The 18565-nt window shown below is 41.8% G+C and overlaps 1 protein-coding gene across 3 annotated transcripts in view; it reads left to right on the top strand.

The window, feature by feature from the left end:
• SPPL3 (signal peptide peptidase like 3) overlaps positions 1 to 18504 on the top strand; it is a 147705-nt gene extending 129201 nt beyond the window's left edge. For 2 of the 3 annotated variants that reach the window (XM_073313428.2, XM_073313427.1), the window contains 5 exons: positions 5602 to 5708; positions 6731 to 6894; positions 10486 to 10685; positions 11287 to 11396; positions 12192 to 18504. In XM_073313428.2, the coding sequence (XP_073169529.1) occupies positions 5602 to 5708; positions 6731 to 6894; positions 10486 to 10685; positions 11287 to 11396; positions 12192 to 12263 (653 nt within the window). In that variant the 3' untranslated portion in view covers positions 12264 to 18504. The remainder of the gene's footprint in view (positions 1 to 5601; positions 5709 to 6730; positions 6895 to 10485; positions 10686 to 11286; positions 11397 to 12191) is intronic. The other variant, XR_012155127.1, reaches the window with a different exon arrangement.
• The last annotated feature ends 61 nt before the right edge of the window (positions 18505 to 18565 follow it).

Here is an 18565-nt window from a genome sequence, read left to right as displayed (position 1 = left end):
TACAGCCATGCAGGATCTATGTATGGTTGTCTGGGAAAGTCAGCACTTAATGCTGTAGGCACTGGGTCCCATGGAGTAGTCGCATTGTGTGAAGCTGCAGTGTTGGCATCTGGTACTACCACTGTTAGGTCTCTTTTGGTCCATTGGCACTGCATAAATGCATAGATTCATTTGTAGATTATAAGTCCAGAAGTGACAATTTTGACCCTCTAGTCTGATGTATATAACTCAAGCCAGAGGACTTCCATGAATTAATTCCTGTTTGAACAAGAACAGATCTTTTAGGAAAACAGTCTTTTGTTAAAAATTGTCTGTGATAGAGAATCCACCACAATGCTTGGTTAAGTGTTGCAATGGTTAATTACCCTTACTGTTAAAAAAGACGTGCCCTATTTCCAGTCAGAATTTATCCAGCTTAACTTCCAGTTCTTGGATCTTGTTATTCCTTTGTCTGCTAGATTGAAGAGCACTCTATCAAATTTTTGTTCCCCATGTAGCTACTTATAGACTATGAGCAGGTTCTCCCACTTAATCTTCTATTTGTTAAACTATACAGATTGAGTCCCTAAGTCTGTCACTGTAACACATGTTTTGCAATTCTTTAATCATTTTCATGGCTCTTCTGTGAGCCCTCTGCAATTTATCAACATCTTTCTTGAGTGACACTAGAACCTAACACAGTATTCCAATAATGGGGGCACCAGTACTAAACACAAAGGAAATATAACCTTCCTATTCAATATTCCTATTTATGCATCCGAGGATTGCATTATTCCTTTTGGCCACATCTCCATACTGGGAGCTCATGTTCAGCTGATTATCCCCCAAGTCTTTCAGAATCACTGCTTCCCAGGATAGAGTCCCTCATCCTGTAAATATGACCTACGTTCCAAGATGTAGAACTTCAAATTTGGCCACATTAAAACGCATATTGTTTGCTTGCGTTCAGTTTACCAAGCAATCCAGATTACTCTGTTTGAGGGGAGGGATAGCTCAGTGGTTTGAGCATTGGGCTGCTAAACCCAGGGTTGTGAGTTCAATCCTTGAGGGGGGGCATTTAGGGATCAGGGGGCAAAAACTGGGGATTGGTCCTGCTTTGAGCAGGGGGCTGGACTAGATGACCTCCTGAGGTCCCTTCCAACCCTGATATTCTATCATTCTATGAAGCCCATGGATTGGCATTTGGGAGCTGCCAGCATGCAACTGCTTGCAGTAGTTTGGTATTTGAGGTTACCAGTGCCAGGCCTCTTGCCACTCTGGCAAGCTATGAAGATAACACCTCAGCATTTGGGACTGCTGACATCAGGCTCCCTTCTGCACACCAGCAACTGGCAAGAAAGATATACCAATGTCTGAGGTGGTTTGTTGAGGGTTTCTTTCAATACACTGATGTTGCTTATGCACTCGCCTCATGCTTTGCACAGCCAGGGATAAACCTTCACCTTCTTCTGTTCCTTCTGCATTCTGGTGTGAGTCTTTATGCATCAGCACCTGAAGCTGTTGGTCCCCTTTTGAGTTTGAGCTAACACTTCAGTGCCTGGGGATGTCAATACCATGCCCTTCAGCACTGTGACATGTTACTGGCTGGTGCATTGGCAGAGCTTGGCTGAATGTGCCTGGGTCTGCTGGTTCTGCACCCCACTTGGTTTTGCTGCCTTATTTGTAGCTTAATCCCTGCCATTGTATCTCTTGTCAGGGCAGGTAGGTATTCTCAACAGTCATTCTCTACCAGATGCATACAAACAGTGGCTTCTCCTTGTTAGTGCTCAGAGCCCTCTTCTTGGGTGTGGCTGTTTCTTGGTTAGGTGGGGAGGGTGTAAAGTAGTGGTTCTCTCCCAAATGATGTGCTAGTGTGACACAACTCATCATAGATTTGTGCAGATCTCAATAATACAATCTCCCACTACCTTTAGAAAATGCTTTAGGAAACAGTGAAATAGTTTAAATGTGGATATTGTAACTATCACTGAGCATCTTAGTTAACACTCACGGAGATCAAAACCATAGTTCACACTTCTGTTACTTTAGCACAGTGTATTGCCAAAACATGACAAAAGCTTCCCTGGGTGTCTCTTCCAAAGCCTCACCGATCCATGCTAATGGATACTGCCAATAGATAAGGCAACTGGATCAGGGTCTGTTGCACTGCATACAGTTAAACTACAATGTCAAGCACATAGAAGGAGAGGGAAATATTTTCAGGCCTCTAAGAAGTGTTGCCAACAATGAAACATTATATACTTTTTTGCATCTTAATAGTGTTCCTTAACAGCTGCAAAAATGCGTAATTTATTAACTTGCTGTCCTGTCTTAATCTGTGAAGATGAAGGTATGTTTCATCCTCAACTCAGGAACTGGGTTTTTGTTTCCTTTCCTAGCCCTTGCATTCTTTTAGTGTAATTGTGGTGTCATGCATGTATGCCTGTATTTGGGCAGTACTAGAGGAATTAAAGGGAAATAATAAACACTAAGAATAAATCTTGTCATTGGTAAAAGTACTTCCATTTCAAACTAATTATAAGCTGAAATCCTCTCCTTAAAGTAGGTAGCCTTGCGCTAATACTAACCTGGGCTTTAGATAAATCTCTTAACTGATTTAAGACAGAATGTTCTTTTGTATTTACTGTCCTGCCAGAAGAGCCTGTAACTAAGCCTGCATACTGAGTTATTGAATCCACGCTGTTTCCTTGATGCTTGTGTGTCAAATTGTTTAGCCCTCAGTAATTTGCTTATGTTTTTAGTTGGTTACAATTTATGCAGCAATAGTTGGGATATTTTTTATCTCGTTAATTTCGTTATTTATTAAAGCCTGCAGCAATACCACCTTGTGCTGTTTAAACCCTGTCAGCTTTCCCAAGCTAAGCAGGATCAAGTTAGGTCATTACTTAGATCAAGGGTGGGCAAACTATGGCCCATGGGCTGCATCCAGCCCACAAACCGTTTTAAGTTGGCCTGCAAGCTGCATTAGCAGCTCTGTCCTGCTCCAGCTGGAGCGCTGGGGCGGGGCCACACCACACGGCTTGGCCCCTCTCTGGTGCGCCAGATGGGGTGCTGGGTCGGGGCCGGACCACTTGGGTTGGCCCTCCTCCGGCACTCCTGCCAGGGCGCTGGGTTGGGGACCACACCACGCAGCTCGGCCCCGCTCTGGCCGGGGTGCACAGTCAGGGGCTGCACCACGCGGCTCCCTGAAAGCCGGGATGGCCCTGCTCCAGCTCTTACGCACTCCATTGGGAGCTGCAGGGACAGTGCCTGCGGATGGGGCAGCGTGCAGAACCGCCTGGCTGTGCCTCAGCGTAGAAGCCGGAGAAGGGACATGCCACTGCTTCTGGGAGCCGCTTGAGGTAAGTGCTGCTCGGAGCCTGCACCCCCGAGCCTCTACCCATGCCCCAACTCCTGATCCCCCTCCCGCTCGCCAAACCCTTTGATCCAAGCCTGGAGCACCCTCCTGCACCCCAAACCTCTCATCCCCAGCCCCACCCCAGAACCCACACCCCCAGCCAGAACCTGCACCCCTTCCCGCACCCCTGCCCCCAGCCCTGATCCCCATCCCGCCCTCCGAAACCCTCAGTCCCAGCCCAGAGTACCCTCCTACACCCCAAACACCTCATCCCCAGCCCAGATCCTGCACCCCCTCCCGCAACCCAGCCCTAATTTTGTGAGCATTCATGGCCCGCCATACAATTTCTATTCCCTGATGTGGCCACCGGGCCAAAAAGTTTGCCCACCCCTGACTTAGATGAAAGATAAGCCATGTGTGCTGTGGGAAGTCATGTTGGTAATTTGGTGGTTGCACTATTTCCTGTGAGTTAGTATTGAACCACTGCCTCAGAATGTTGATAGGAAGATTGTGCTGCTTTCAGATTAAATGTGATTTCAAGATGCTAACCACTTGTACTTAAAACTTAATGGCTTTTTGTGCAAGAATAAGGGTATTAATTAATGTGCCTTAGCCTAGTCAAATTCCCACTCTAATAATCACATTCCTCCTGTGTAAATTCCCCTGTGTTTTAATTTGGTGAAGGGTGGTATTCACTTCCTTTCGTAAATCACTTTTGATTTTTCTGTGCCCTGTTAAACTGCTATTCCACATCTGCAGTGGTTCCTTTTCAATGAAATTATGGCTATAATGTCTTACTTACCCCACAAGACTCTATTACAGCTGTTAAAGTTTAATGCGTTGAGATCCCAGGATGAAAGTTGATTAAAGTGCATATTAATTATCCTACTTTAGGGCTTTACATACATGCAGTTGAAATTGAACTGGTTCTCAGAAGTAAAGGCAAGGCTTTGGTAACAGGAGGGCAGGAAGATGTGGTGGTGATTAGTTTCAGTTCACCTTCTTAGTTTTTTCTCCACAAAAATATTGTGCAGGAGATAGAATGGCTCCTCTCCATTTCTTTGCAATTGGCAACCCACCAAGCACACATGCGTTACTTTTTTTCTTTACTTTGAGAAAGCATTCACTTTATGGTTTGAGAATAAGTAGTTTTTGCAGCTTTCTGCTTGTTGGTTGCATTGCCACCTTGGATTGGATATCAAGATGAAGACACTGAATAAAGCCAGTAGCCTATTACTTCATCACTTTCTAGCTCTCCATCCTGAACAGTCTGTATGTTACTGTTCTCTAAATGTTCCCCTACAATTTTTTTGCGATCGGAGTGGAGGAAGGTGGTGTAACCCTGCCTGAGCTTTTTAATTCCCTTAAGTTGAAGTTTAGATTTCCATTTTCAATTACTAAGTTCAATGCATTTCTTAAACAAAACCCTGTTATGTCTAATTTGGGGATTATATATATGATGTATCAAATGCCAGCTCCTAAACTATTAGGAGTTGGTCATGCCATTGAAATGGTCATTCTTGCAATAAGGTCTCTACTTTTGACCTATGACTGTAAGGTCACAATAATTTGTCTATTTTTAGTAAAATAAAACCTTATGGGAAGAGGGAAGAAGTTTAGATAATCAAGGTTTCATATGAGGGGAAATCATTCATGTTCTAGACAGTATGGGATAAGTCTACAGTGCAATTGAAGGGGGGGATTGCAACTTGAGTAGGTATATCTGTAATAGTTTCCTTCAAGCTAGCATAGCTAAAAATAGCAGAGAAGACGTGGTGGCCCGGGCTTCAGTGAAGGTTGTACATGTCCACCTGGAAACATGGGTACATTTTCGCATCACTAGCCTGTGACTTGATCTGGGCCACAGCCCACTACATCTTCACTGCTATTTTTAGATATTCTAGCTACATTAAAACTAGCATAGGAATGCCTGCCTGAGCTCAGTTATACTTTGGATCGCAGTGAGGCATACCCTGTGGGACCATGACCCTATTGTTGGTAACTGAAGTTTACTTAAGTGAGATTGTATTAAATTCCCAATCAGGTATGCTTATTACTATGAGTCTCTGTTTACAGTCTGTCCAGTATAGATACTGCAGATATGATTTTCTTTGTTCTACCTGTCATCTCAACTCTGGGAGAGGAGACCACGGAGTCTTAGTGCTGTATGGACTAGATGACTATCTTGCTGCAAATGTGGGCCGCCTTTACCTGCTACTGTAATCCTGAATACTGAACAAATTATGTACTTTACTGTTTTGTAGCTCTGGCGATGGGCCTGTGTGTTGCAATGATTGCCTTTGTTCGGCTGCCGAGCCTCAAGGTTTCCTGTTTGCTGCTTTCGGGGTTACTAATTTATGATGTCTTTTGGGTAAGTTTCCATTTCTTTTCAAACGCCTTCTGTCCTTCATATTTATAATTGGCCCTTTCTTTCTTGTCAACTAAAATAGTTCTAAACAAAGAAAATTCTGAGCTTCAGCAAAGCCAGAAGATGAGCCTAGTTAGGCCAATTCTGAGCCTTGTTTAAAAAATATACAATAGGATGCAGAATCCTTTACTCATTAACCATTTGACAAATGCAGAACTGCAGTTAGAGCATTTCAACCATGGCATATCATAGAAAGAGAGAGAACAGATTAGAAAACAAAAGCAAAACTGCTGCAGTCTGGACTGAACGTGTCCAAACAAACACTGAAGCCTCATGTACGCTGGGAAGCTGATCTGTTACTGACTCTGGTTATCAGCGTCGGGATCCTTAAACCAGTGCTGAAAATTGCTTAACTGCTGGTATAGATGGGGGAAGATCATTCTCAGCATACAACTGAGACTTGATGGAACACACTTTTGTAACAGTGATGAAAATGGCTTTGTCCAATCTACATTAGTAGTTAACTGTTTTAATTACTGGCTCAGGGGAACTACTTGCCAACAAGTGCTGGCAGTGGGTCAGTATCCCGTTATATGCAGGGTTTAGTAGTGTAAGAGACTATTCGTTCCTGAATGGAAAAGTGCATAGTTTGAGTGCCTCTGTTTAAAGGGAAGACATCCCAAATCTATTCTTTTTTTCCTAGCTTTCTATATCGTCAGTGCCCAGCCTGTGACTTTCCAATCCTTGTTCCTCCCCTGCAAAATTATGCAGCCAGTGATTTAAGATTAATATTCCAGTACATTAGTGCCATATTCAGTCTTCTAGAGGACAATTGCAACTAAAAAATCCTTTTATCTGAACTCTTCCAACACTTGCTTTTATTTCCCTGTCCTACAGGCAGTTCCCACGTGTGTGTGTGTGTGTTTCCTCTTCCCTTGAACAGAGCAGAAGCCAGAGGAGTGTCATATTTGAGTTGCTTTCTAGTTGAAGCTTGTTTGGTCTCTAATTATTTTTCTACTCTCTAGGTGTTTTTTTCTGCCTACATCTTTAATAGCAATGTTATGGTGAAAGTGGCCACGCAACCAGCTGATAATCCCCTTGATGTTTTATCCCGGAAGTTGCATCTGGGACCAAATGTAGGTAGAGATGTTCCCCGCCTGTCACTGCCTGGCAAGCTTGTCTTTCCAAGGTAAGAGTAGCCACTGTTATACCGTACTACGGAACAAAAGGTATCACTCACTTGCTGTTAGCAATGAGGCTACTAAAGAGTATAGGCATAAGCTCCTGTTCACTTTCACTTCTTCAGTTATTACTCCTGAAGGAATTCTGCGCCACTGTGCAATGCAAAATTTTGCAGAAATTAATGTTGTGCATGCAGAATTTCCTTTCCCCCTTACAGAAATGGGCTGCAGAGATGTTGGCTGCCACTAGGGGCTGCTGGACCTGGCAGAGCCCCGCTCACAAATAGAAGACAAGGTTTGGGGGAGGGCAAGGGAGCTGGAGGGTTCCCAGCATGCCCTGAAGGAAGGAGGTGGCATGCAGTAAACTGTGCAAGCCCAGGATCCAGCATCGGGCTGTTTTCCCTTCTATATCCCTGGGCTCGGGGAGGGGAGGGTCTGAGTGTCTGGGCCTGGGTGGAGGGGTGGCAGCAGTGCAGCTGGGCTCTGTGGGGGAGGGGGTGTGTGTGTGTCTGGGTGGGGAGGGCCTGCAGTTGGGCTCTGGGGGGAAAGGGGTGTAAGTGTCTAGGTTGGGGGCGTGGCTGGGCGGGGGGTGGGCAGAAGGGATGTGAGTGGCTGGGGGTGGGGCATGGCTGGGCCCTGCAGGGTGCTGGGGGAGAGAAAGGGATTTGAGGGTCTGGGCTGGGAGGGTGGCACGGCTGGGCTCTGGGGGGAAGGGGTGAGAGTGGCTGGGCCGGGAGGGTAGTGCAGCTGGGCTCTGGGGGGAAGAGGGTGAGAGTGTCTAGCTTTGTCGTAGGGGTTTCTTTAACTCTCTCTAATCCTGGGTGAATTTTTGTGTCTGTATTGTTACAGACATACTTGCTGACAGGTATTTTGTAATAATTTAACAAAATGATTGAAACTGGCATGATTATATAGTGTTGTTTTAACAAATAAAATTTGCAGAATTTTAATTTTTTGGCACAGAATTTTTTGGTGCTAAATTCCCCCAAGAGTAAACAGTTATCCTCCTTTCATAGGAGTTTGGAAATAGAATTGGTATACTGACTTAGACCAATGGCTGTCTGGTATAGTATTCCATCTCTGACAGGGGCCAATACTGGATGTTCCAGAGGTGGGTGCAATAAATCCCATAGAGGACAATTAGAGAATAACCTGCCCATAGGAAAAGTTACTTACTACCCCTGTTGTTGGTGGCTGGGTTCTTCCTTGAAGTATGGGGGGTTTATATCCTTTATTAATACATAATGTATTTTATCCTATTTACTATAAAATGTGAATGATCTTATTATCCATGTAAATGTCTAATCCTTTTTTGAATCCCACTAAGGTGTTGGCTTTGATACCTTGTAGCATTTAGTTCCTTATGCATGCCATGTGTAGTTTCTTTTTAACAGTTTTAAATATTCCCTTTCAGTTGTACTGAAACTCCCCTTGTTCCATGTTTTATGTAAGAATGTAAATAGGAGCATCCCATTTATACTGTGTGCACCATCTATTTTGTGTACTCTTGTCATGTCTCCTTGCTAAATTAAAACAGAGCAATATTTTTAATCTTTTCATATAGATAGATTTCCATGCCTCTAATTATTTTTATTGCCCACCTCTGAACCCATTCTGTTTTTGCTATTTCTTTGACATAGGCTAACCAGAATAAAACATGGTATTCCAGATGAAGGACATGCCATCTGTTTATGTAATAGCATTATAATTTTGGTTTGTTCTGTTTCATTCTTTAAATGATGTAATATTTGGTTTGCATTTTTGACCACTGCAGTATACTAAATAAAGATTTTTACTGAGTGGTTCCACAGTGACACAACAGGTCTCTTTCCTGTGCATTATCTTTTATTTGTCAGCACTGAATTTCATCTGCCAATATGCTGCCCATTCACCTTAGTTCTGTTAGGTCCCTCTGAAGATAGTCAGTCTTCCCTAGTTTTGACTAACCTAAACTATTGTCACCAGAAAATTTCATGGTTTAACTCTTTGACCCATTTTCCAGTCCCTCAGCATAATGAATAAATATGCATTTAATGTATTAAAATATTTAAGAACATAAATTTCAATAAATTAATTAAATAAATTAACTAAATCTGGTGAGATAATATATTATATATGGGGAACTGGTGGCACCATTGCTAATGTTTTGCCATGTTGAAGATAGACCACTTATTCCCATTGTTTCTTACCTCCTAGCCAGTTTCTAATCGTCACAGTACTCCACCTTTGTCCCCCCATGACTGTTTTCTTACAAGACTTTTGTGAGATACTTTTTTAGAGGCCTTCTGAAAGTTCAGCTATCAGCTGCTTCCCTTTCTTCCCACTATTTTTGTTTATTCAAATCATTTTTCTAGATTAGAAACATCATTCTATTTTACAAAAGCCAGGGTGGTTTACCCTTATATGATCATCTAGGGGTTTTTATAATTCTATTTTTAATTACTGTTTTTACCAATTCACTAACTTTTGAAGTAAAGGCTCACTGGTCTGTAATACCCAGAATCTCTCCATTTGTCTCCTTTAAATTATATTTGCTGCCCTCCAGTCCTCTGGTGTAGTAGTTGAGAGAGTGCATATTTCTGGCAGTTCAGCTACTTCATTTCTTGATATCTTTCAGAACTCTTGGTCCTGATGACAGTTGCTCTCTTAATTTAGTTTGTTCAATCACTATCTTTTTCCTGACATCTTAATCTTCTTTGTTCGGTGTATATATAGTAGTTGAAGTCACACTTTACTATTTTTTATTCTGATCCCATTCAGCTGTTTGCCCAGTGAAGCCATAGACAACCAATCCCTACCCCCAAGAAGAGAAAAACAAAAAATTGCTCAGCTTGTGGCCCTTTTCTCTGACTTAATTAAATTGTACATCACTTTATGAAAAAGATCTTGGGACTGATGATGGGATAATAGAAGCTTTGAACTCTTGGTCATTGGCTCATACCTGGGAAGTGACTGAAACCCGTTACTGTCAGACGACTGTTTAGTGGTCTCTATAAAATGAGGTTAAGGATTTGAATAGCCCATAAACTGAATTGTTGTCTTATGCTGGAATTGTTCTCTGTACCATAGGTTGGGATGTATTGATGGGACAGCATGAGGAAGATTTTGCTGCTGCTGAAAATAAGTAATTTAAGTTGACAGCACTGTCAATCCAACACCTCTCACAAACATTAAATTAATTCCAAACAGAAATAGGAAAAAAAGTTGAGTGAAGCATCTGGAATTAGTGGAACAGTTTCTCTCACTGGTTTGGTGACACAAAAAAAAATTGACGTGCATATCTTCTCAGTACCATTAGGGCTTTTATGAGCCGGAAAGGCTGATCTATGAATTGGGATGTCTTGATATGAAGCAATAGAGTCTTACTGACAGGAAATCCTACCCTCCAGAACTAAAAGATTTAACAAAACTCAAAGCACATTATGTTGCAGTGATGATGGGTTCACATGGCCCCTTTTTACCAGCTGACAGTTTTCTTATACTAACCAGATCAGTCATGCCAGGTGAAAGGTGGCATATATAGAAGCACAGTGGAAATAGGAGTCTAGATCCTGTCATCCAATGCCTTGGGCATGCACATAATTTAAATTGTTCTGCAGTTCCACAGGCAGCCACTTCTCTATGCTGGGGATTGGAGATATTGTGATGCCAGGTCTTCTGCTCTGCTTTGTCCTGCGTTATGATAACTACAAAAAACAAGCCAACAGTGATTCCTGTGGTACTCCAGGACCTGGGAACATCTCTGGACGTATGCAGAAGGTCTCCTATTTTCACTGCACACTCATTGGATACTTTGTAGGTAGGTAAGGAAATAAATAGCAGCTGCATTGCTTACAGGAGTGGGCTGGTCATACTAGGTTACAAGATAATGAGACCAGTTCCCTACAAAAAAAAACCTATTTCCCTTCCACCCCAGCCCCCTCAGGCAAATACTCGAAAAGAGAGATGGTTCCTGACATGAGCATTCCCTACCCTCAGACCTCTCATGTTTCAGTCTAGTGATTTCCAGATTGAAAACCTCAGCTGATATTCTGGAAAGTGTAACAATCTATTCTGATGCAATTGTTCGTGACTATATAACTATAGGTTAACCCTTGAGACTGTTAAATCTTGAAGTTGTAGTTACAACCAAGTCTAATATTAAAATCACTGTAAATAAAATCATTATTTAATTTTTTCGTATCTATCCTGGGAAATTTAGGCACAGATAAAATGACTTGCCCACAGCTGAACACAGTCTATAGAAAAGATAGGAATATATCCTAGGTCTCTTGGCTCATAATTAATGCTTCCACTGTAATAGAACAGTGAAGGAGGACTCCAGATGTGGATAAAAAGGTAAAAACATCATATATTACCAGTGGATGCTTACCATCACTTTTTTTTCCCACCTCTTTTAGGTCTCTTAACTGCAACAGTGGCTTCTCGCATTCACCGGGCCGCACAGCCTGCCCTGCTCTATTTGGTACCATTCACTTTATTGCCACTCCTCACCATGGCTTATTTAAAGGTGAGATTAGCATGAATATAGCCTGCAGGAAGTTGTAGTCCAGCTCTGAATCCTGCATAGGAAGATGTAGCAGTATTAATATGGAAGAAAGTTCTGTTCTTTATACTTGCAGTTGCAGTAATTCTTCTGAGGATATGATACGATGTGCTGTTTGTATCACTGTCGTTAATGGTAGAGAGTTGTTCTCTCACTGCTATAGCGATGAAATATAATTGTAGTGAACTGTTTTGTGAAGAGTGGATTTCCTATTTAGGGCACAGGATTAATCTTTTTTTTTTTTAATTCCTAGCAAGCAGTCCGATTCCAAAGCAGTAAAGGCCATTCTGTTCAAACAAGATGTGGCTTAAAGAATTTGTCCTTGTCCTGCTCATAATGAGAGAATGAACACAAAGTTCTAAATGTGGAGGAGGGACAAATTCTTCCAGCTTACCTCTCTTTCCAGAAACTAGCCCTGGAATTTAAATTGAAAATGGAAGGTTTGCATTTCAGAGACACTGTTGAAATGCAAACCTACTGCTCCAAGCAGTATGGCACAACAAAAGCAGAATTCCCTATATCACTCCCCATTGAGTTTTTCCAGCAAAAATGTCCATCAGGTGAAATTGCTTCAAACATACATAAGTCTTTGTTCTGCCTGGAAAGGATTTTCTTCCTTGTTGTGTCAGAGTACAGTCTTCCCTAACTGAGAGAGAGCAAATATGCTTTAAGATGACATACCTGACACACAGGACTTACAGTTGCTGAAATCTGTGGACTATTTCTGAAGAGCTTTCTTTCTTCACTACCATTCTCTAGGGTGATCTACGTCGCATGTGGTCTGAACCTTTCCACTCCAAGTCCAGCAGCTCCCGTTTCCTGGAAGTATGATGGAATAGATGGAAAGTGACTGGAACTTCTGCCTTTGTCCTTTTCTCTTAACTTGTGGTTTTGTCTCCTAAAGCTGGAATGGTACTCAGAAAGGTACCAGTTTATGGAACTTGTATGGATGGACCTTGCTTTTTTTTTCTTCTTTTTAATACAAAGGTTCTGGAGCTCCGTTTGATTCCTTTTCTCCCTGCAGATGTGGAATTGGGGACACTTTGTGCAACTGCAGCCACCTTCCTCTTCTCCTCCCCCTCTTTTATGGATTAGTACCAGACTGTTACTTTTGTGAGAAAGGAGGAGACAAACTTTAAACTGAAAACGGCATGAAGTCGTTCAGAAACTTGCGAACACTAAAAGGAAAACCAATTAAGCAAATGGAAGTTTCTTCAGAGAGCCCCCAAGTACTTTGGGACCAGTTTCCTGTCAGACTTCAGTTTTGGAGAGAACTGAGACAGAAACTCTGTCACTATATTCTTTTTTTGATTTATTAAATATTTCCTGTGGTGTGAGGTGACTTATTAAATCCACAGACATTGAGTGACTTATTGCAGTATACATATAAGAATTTGTTGTAGCGAGTTACGTTTCCACCCAGATGTCATGTTGCAGTGAACAAGGGCACGATTTTTATACATATATATATATGTATACACACACACACACACACGCGCGCGTATAGATATATATATGAATAAATAAAAAGGAAAACCTGCTAAGATCATGCTATGTAGCAGTCAGGGGCTTGCTGTAATTTTTAGCATGTAGAGCAGTTTACTATGGCTTTCTTGTATATGACTCTACGATAAGCTGCTGTTTTTCCCCCTCCACAGCGGAACCCACAGTGAAAAACCAGTGTAGTATTTGTACTTATTGTACTCATGGACTTTAGGGGAGTATTTGATTTTGATCAATGTAGCAAACTAGGGAAGAAAAAAGTTTAAACCCTTACCCTTTTCTTTTTTTTAATTAACTTCTCCCTTGCAGGTTTTTTAGTAGTTCCTTCTTGACCCAATGCATGTATTATAGCAGCAATTGTCTTTGTGCGTTCTGATCATAGTAATGTACCACTTGTAAATACATTTTTTCTATTTTTTTTTATTTTTTGCATTTTGTTTCATTAGTGTGCTGTATTTTTTCCAGATCCCTGCCCCTTAAAAAAAAGAAAAAAAGAAAAAGAAAAAATTGTCCTTTGTTGCTGTGATTGGTCAAAGTTTGTGTGTTGACTGCTTTGTACATGGGAGTCTGTTAAAATGTGGATTTTTCTAACCAAACAATTGCGGTTATGTTATTTAACTGACTGAAAGAGTAACTACTTCTAAGGGCCCTAGGATTTTCCCCTCCTACCACGTTTAAAACGTTTCATCAAACTGGTTTTGGAGCATGCACCTGTGAGCTGGTGGCTTCTGTTAGTGAACTGATTGGTTGTGGTGGCTGTTTTCACTTGACTTAGGGGGAAACAGGATTACTTAAGAGCAAAGTATAACTTACTTGTAGCCCCTAGGGAGCAGCAATGTTATTCTGTTTGGTAGTAGGCTCTCACTGTGAAGAGGTAAGGAAAACTCGGCAGGATTCCTGGTAATTCAGTGAACACACACTTTTATGTATTGTGTGCAACTCACTTCCTCCTACATGTGGTCTCTCCTTTGGCTGTTGACTCATCTCTGGGAAGTTACAAACAGAGAAACTCCAAGTCCCAGGATCTTCTCACTGGTTGCACAGTTGGATGGTTTTTAAGAGGTAGCTAATTCTTCCTTATGCATCTCAGCTGCTTCCAGTTTAGTCATTGTGTCCTGGTACAAGTGGAACAAGTTTAGAGAGTGATGGGAGATCTAGTCTACCTGCCTTTAGAATAAGGGTTTGGGACTGAGGTTAATCTACAGTTTTGTTGGACACCTTCCTCCATTCTGGCCGAGGTCCATGAAGTATTGGACAGATCTGTGTAAGTGTGCCACAAGCAGCAGGACATTATATAGATGAAGATAATGGAGGGAGAGGAGCATTCAACGGAAAAAAATCTTTTATCTCAGTCTTAAGCCATAACAAGAGACGCCCCCTCTCCAGCCCTGCAAATAGCAAAAACAGTAGGCAGATAGTATGGAAGATCTGTGCTCAACCACTTTTTAGGAGGGGAATATTGAAGTTCCTTGAGGAAGAATTGTGCTGAATTTGCTTCAGAGGGCTCTAGCCTTCCTTACTGAAGACGAGTTCTGAATCAGTCCATTGTGGAAAAGTCACAGAACAGGATGACTACCAAAAAGACCGCCTGCTTGGGTAAACCATGTGTTTCCTATGCACCCAGATATGGTTTATGTTAGTGTTCTGGATAAAAATGGGAGACCAGAAACAGACACTCCTCCAAACTCTAAAGTAATCCAGAAGCTGTAAAGGCTGACGTTTGGGACACAGTCTTCAGAATGGACTCTGCAGGTCCACTATGCATGTTAAGACCACCTCTACTTCTCTTGTTGGAACCAAATGTCTAAAGGGTTTTGTTGACTGCAAACTGAATTAGGAAGAACTATGACATTGCTAAATACTGCACTGAAACTTTGGTCTTATTCCTAATTAGTAGGTGTGTTTTTTAAAAAGAAAAAGAAGTAAGGTTTAAGTCCACCCACAACATTAGCAGAAACGAGTAATATTGACTGAAGTCTATCCTGATTTAAGAAGGAATGTCGCGGTATTGTTCCTCTTCATCGGTATGGTGGTGGGGGCAGGGCGGCTTTGGTCATGGTAGTTAAACTCCCAAGCAAAGTAGAGGCTAGGTAGGCCCTTTAAGAGGCAGCATCTTTCTGGGACATATTGGACAAGGCTTTTCAAGACCCAGCAAAGCAACGGAAGGCCTCTCTCCCTGACAACCTCTTTCTATGGGACTGTTCTTCACAGTAATAGAAATCCAGTGTCAAGTAGAAACATAAAACTATTATTTCTGCAAGACCTTTCCGTTGGTCTAGGGTGGCCCATGTGGTTTTGTGTGATGAAAACTCTGTGCAGCATATCGAGCAGCATTGACTAGAGGATGCTTGTATATGAACTGCTAGGGGAGAGAGAAGAGGACTTCTGCTCCAAGATTTTGCATGTTGATTTCTCTCCCAACAGAACAGCACACTCCTTCCAGCCAGAGAGTGCCTTTCTCAGAAAACTACTGACCACATAGGAAAATAAAACTTGCTTATTTTCTTCCTCCCCTCGTCTCCCTCAAAGTTCTTGGTTTAGCAGTCCTGGGAGGTGATGAGGTTAGAGGAGAGAACCTACTCCACCAGCAGTGGCATTGACCGCTGCTAATAGCCACAGAGTAAAGTAGCCAGCACGCACTTCCCAAGCCATTGGTCCTTTAAGATTCTATTGCTTCTGCTGTAAATAAATTTGGTGCTTAGATGTTGAGTCAGTTCATTGAACCTTTAGCTCTGTTCAGGCTGTGAAATGTGAGTTTAAGATTTGTTTGACTGGATTAAGCTGACAGTGAAGAACAGAAATGATCTGTGGCTAGTAGGGGCTTTTAAAATATAACCTGTGAAGAGGATTGAAAGACTGGGTGGTGAGTTTCTCTAAAGCTTGTGGCTGCACTCTGAGGTGATCCAACTTCTACTTCTCATGGAAACCTTTCCTGCAATCTTGCTGCCTCATACTACAGTTTCGTAAAACCATCTTGTCCAATATTGGACACACCCACTTCATAGTTAATAGTGATGCTTGCTTTGCACTGGAAACAAGTCCTCTCAGAGGCAGTCTTTACTGAAAACTTACATTGGAGCAAACATGCAATGCAGTTTAGTTCAAAAAACCATTCGGTACAGTGGGCCCAAGTTTTTTCACCAAAATGAATTAACGCTTAGGAATCATTTGTTCAGTAAACTACCTGCAGAAATAGCCTGCTTTAAAGTTTGCTTACTTTTTGTACTTCAGACTTCAGTTTTACCAACAAAGTTTGTATATGGTCTAAAACCTTGGGCATGTATGTGAATAACACTGAAGTGAAGATACTTAATGTGTTAAAAGGTAAGCTTTTTTAACTGCATGCACAGAAGACTATTCTGGTAATGAACAATGTTATCAGTTGGCTATGGTGACAGTGAATTATTTTCTCTACTCTAGGTAAATCTTCCAGTTCAGAATGTGTGCACAGTTGTGATCTGTAAGTATTTACATACCTCAGTTGCTGCTAATCCAGTGTCTTACACCAATTCTACATCACCTTTGGCTGACAATGACGGTCAGTAATGAGTCCTGCTGAATTGGTGCTGAAAACTGTTCATCTGCTAGTGTAGGTGGGAGAGAACCATTTTTCAGCCCCTTTACAGGCATCTTCCAGCAGTGGTGCTGAAAACGGTATCTGAGGGGAGAAGATGGTGCTCTGGTCAGAGTGTGCTTTTTTCTGGAGTGGGGATTGTTGAAGGGATAAACATCTGGGAGGGGTAGCTGGAGAGAGCAAGTGATGCATCCAAGTTCTGTACTCCTATTCAGAACCTCCACATGACTTGCAGAAGTATGAAGTGTGCATCTCCTGTAAGTTAGGACGTGATGCAAAACCCATTGAAGTAAATGGAACGACTCCCCCTGATTTCAATGGACTCTGGATCAGGCCAATAACATTTAAGTCGTCAAAAATCTTGCGTGTCATTACATAGCTGTGGTACGTCACACTAATGCACGCATTCCCCAAAGAATCTTTGTATTTGCTATCTGTAGAACAAATGTATAAACTAGGAGAACTTAGTGGGAGTTATAGTAATCAAGGCATTGCTACTTCAGTCAAGCTTTTAAAGTGTCTGTGTGTAGTCAGATTTTTGCTTTGAAGTGTTTAATTACTTTATTTGCAAATATACAAGAGAAACTATAAAGCACCAAAATACCATTTGCTAATAAGATATTGGAGGGGGGGTCTTAGTAGCATAGCCACTCTTAATTTTTTATTTTATATTTTTACCAGCTAGTAACTAGCACTTTCTCTGTTGTCTTATGTTTTGGGCTGTTGTGGGAGCAGTTTACAACTGCAATCCAATTTATAAGCACCCCATCCCATGTAACTCGTAAACAGCACTTATCTGTCATTTAAAGCCAAAAAATATCCCGAGCCAATAACATTAGACAGCTGCACGTCTATGTTTCAGGCAATTAAGGTTTTAGCAGAGTATTGTGAGAAAACCAAAATCTAAAGAGCGGAGCTGTGAAAGTCCTTACCAGATTCACTGGCATGTTTCTCTCTCTCTCTCTACTTCAGCAGCGATTCTGCTAACAATGCTCCAGACATAAACATGGACTGCGTATAAACTTTCAGTTCAGTTAAGTACAGAACTATGGATTCTACTCACTTTGTTATACTGATTTCTTGGGGAGAGTTTGGTGCCTTAGGTCTTGGGTTATGAAGCAAATTAACTACTTTGAGCCTGCTGCTTTCAAAGTTCAGTTTTATTCATGGGAATTGGATTAAGTGATTGTGGTAGAACCATGTCCATTGCTATTCGCTTTCTGTGTCAGGTGTTGTAGGCTATCTGTACATCAGTGTTCAGAAATATAATAATCACCAGTGCTGCTAATGTGTTTGCCCAAATTTTTATTAATGAAGCTTTGTTCAGATCCAGCCAGTCACTGCTTCATTTTCCCAGCACTTCCAGCTATTTGAAATTAATCTCCACCTCAAGTGCTGTCAGTCTCTTAGGCCTCCCTTCTATCTTTACCTTTATGGTTAATCTGGAAAATATTTCTATGCATACATTTTGCATAATGATACATCATCTCCCTAATATGATGATGCAGATGTGACTGGAGCAGGCAAACCGCAGGATGGCTTTGGCTGTGACGAAGTGAAAGAGAGCTGGAAAAAGTCCAGCTCCTCAGCTTTGCTTTTCCTCCCTGGCATTTTTAGATCAATTCCAGGAAAGCCCATACAAGTATTCTTTGTTATGCACAGAAGAGAGGCATGTCTTGGAACTCTAAAAGGGCTAGCAAAGGAGATGTTTAACAAGGATTAGTTCAGCATTCAGAAAAAAACAATCCTGTCATTCCTTTTCTGTGTCTAAACTCTGCCCACCTACTGTGCAACATCTAACCTTCTTTCGACTTCCCATTGAGAGAACAGATGCAACGATAAACGCAGCACTTCCTCTACAAGGTCTAGCACCTAATCCCCTGAACTGTGTGCATCGCCTTCTCAATGGAGGCTGAGAACTGCTGACTGGCTAGGGAAAACTGACCTGAAAAGCTATGTTCAGCACCAGTTCACATAAGTGGATTAAGATCGTAACATATATAAAAGAAAAGAGCAACCTTTAGTTATAGAACTCCAGCTATGTCTACACTTTAGT

Source organism: Lepidochelys kempii, chromosome 15 (genome assembly GCF_965140285.1).
Source record: "Lepidochelys kempii isolate rLepKem1 chromosome 15, rLepKem1.hap1, whole genome shotgun sequence".
Classification (NCBI taxonomy): domain Eukaryota; kingdom Metazoa; phylum Chordata; order Testudines; family Cheloniidae; genus Lepidochelys; species Lepidochelys kempii.
The sequence above is the reverse complement of the archived record's forward strand: the minus strand, read 5'-3'. Positions and strand labels throughout refer to the sequence as shown.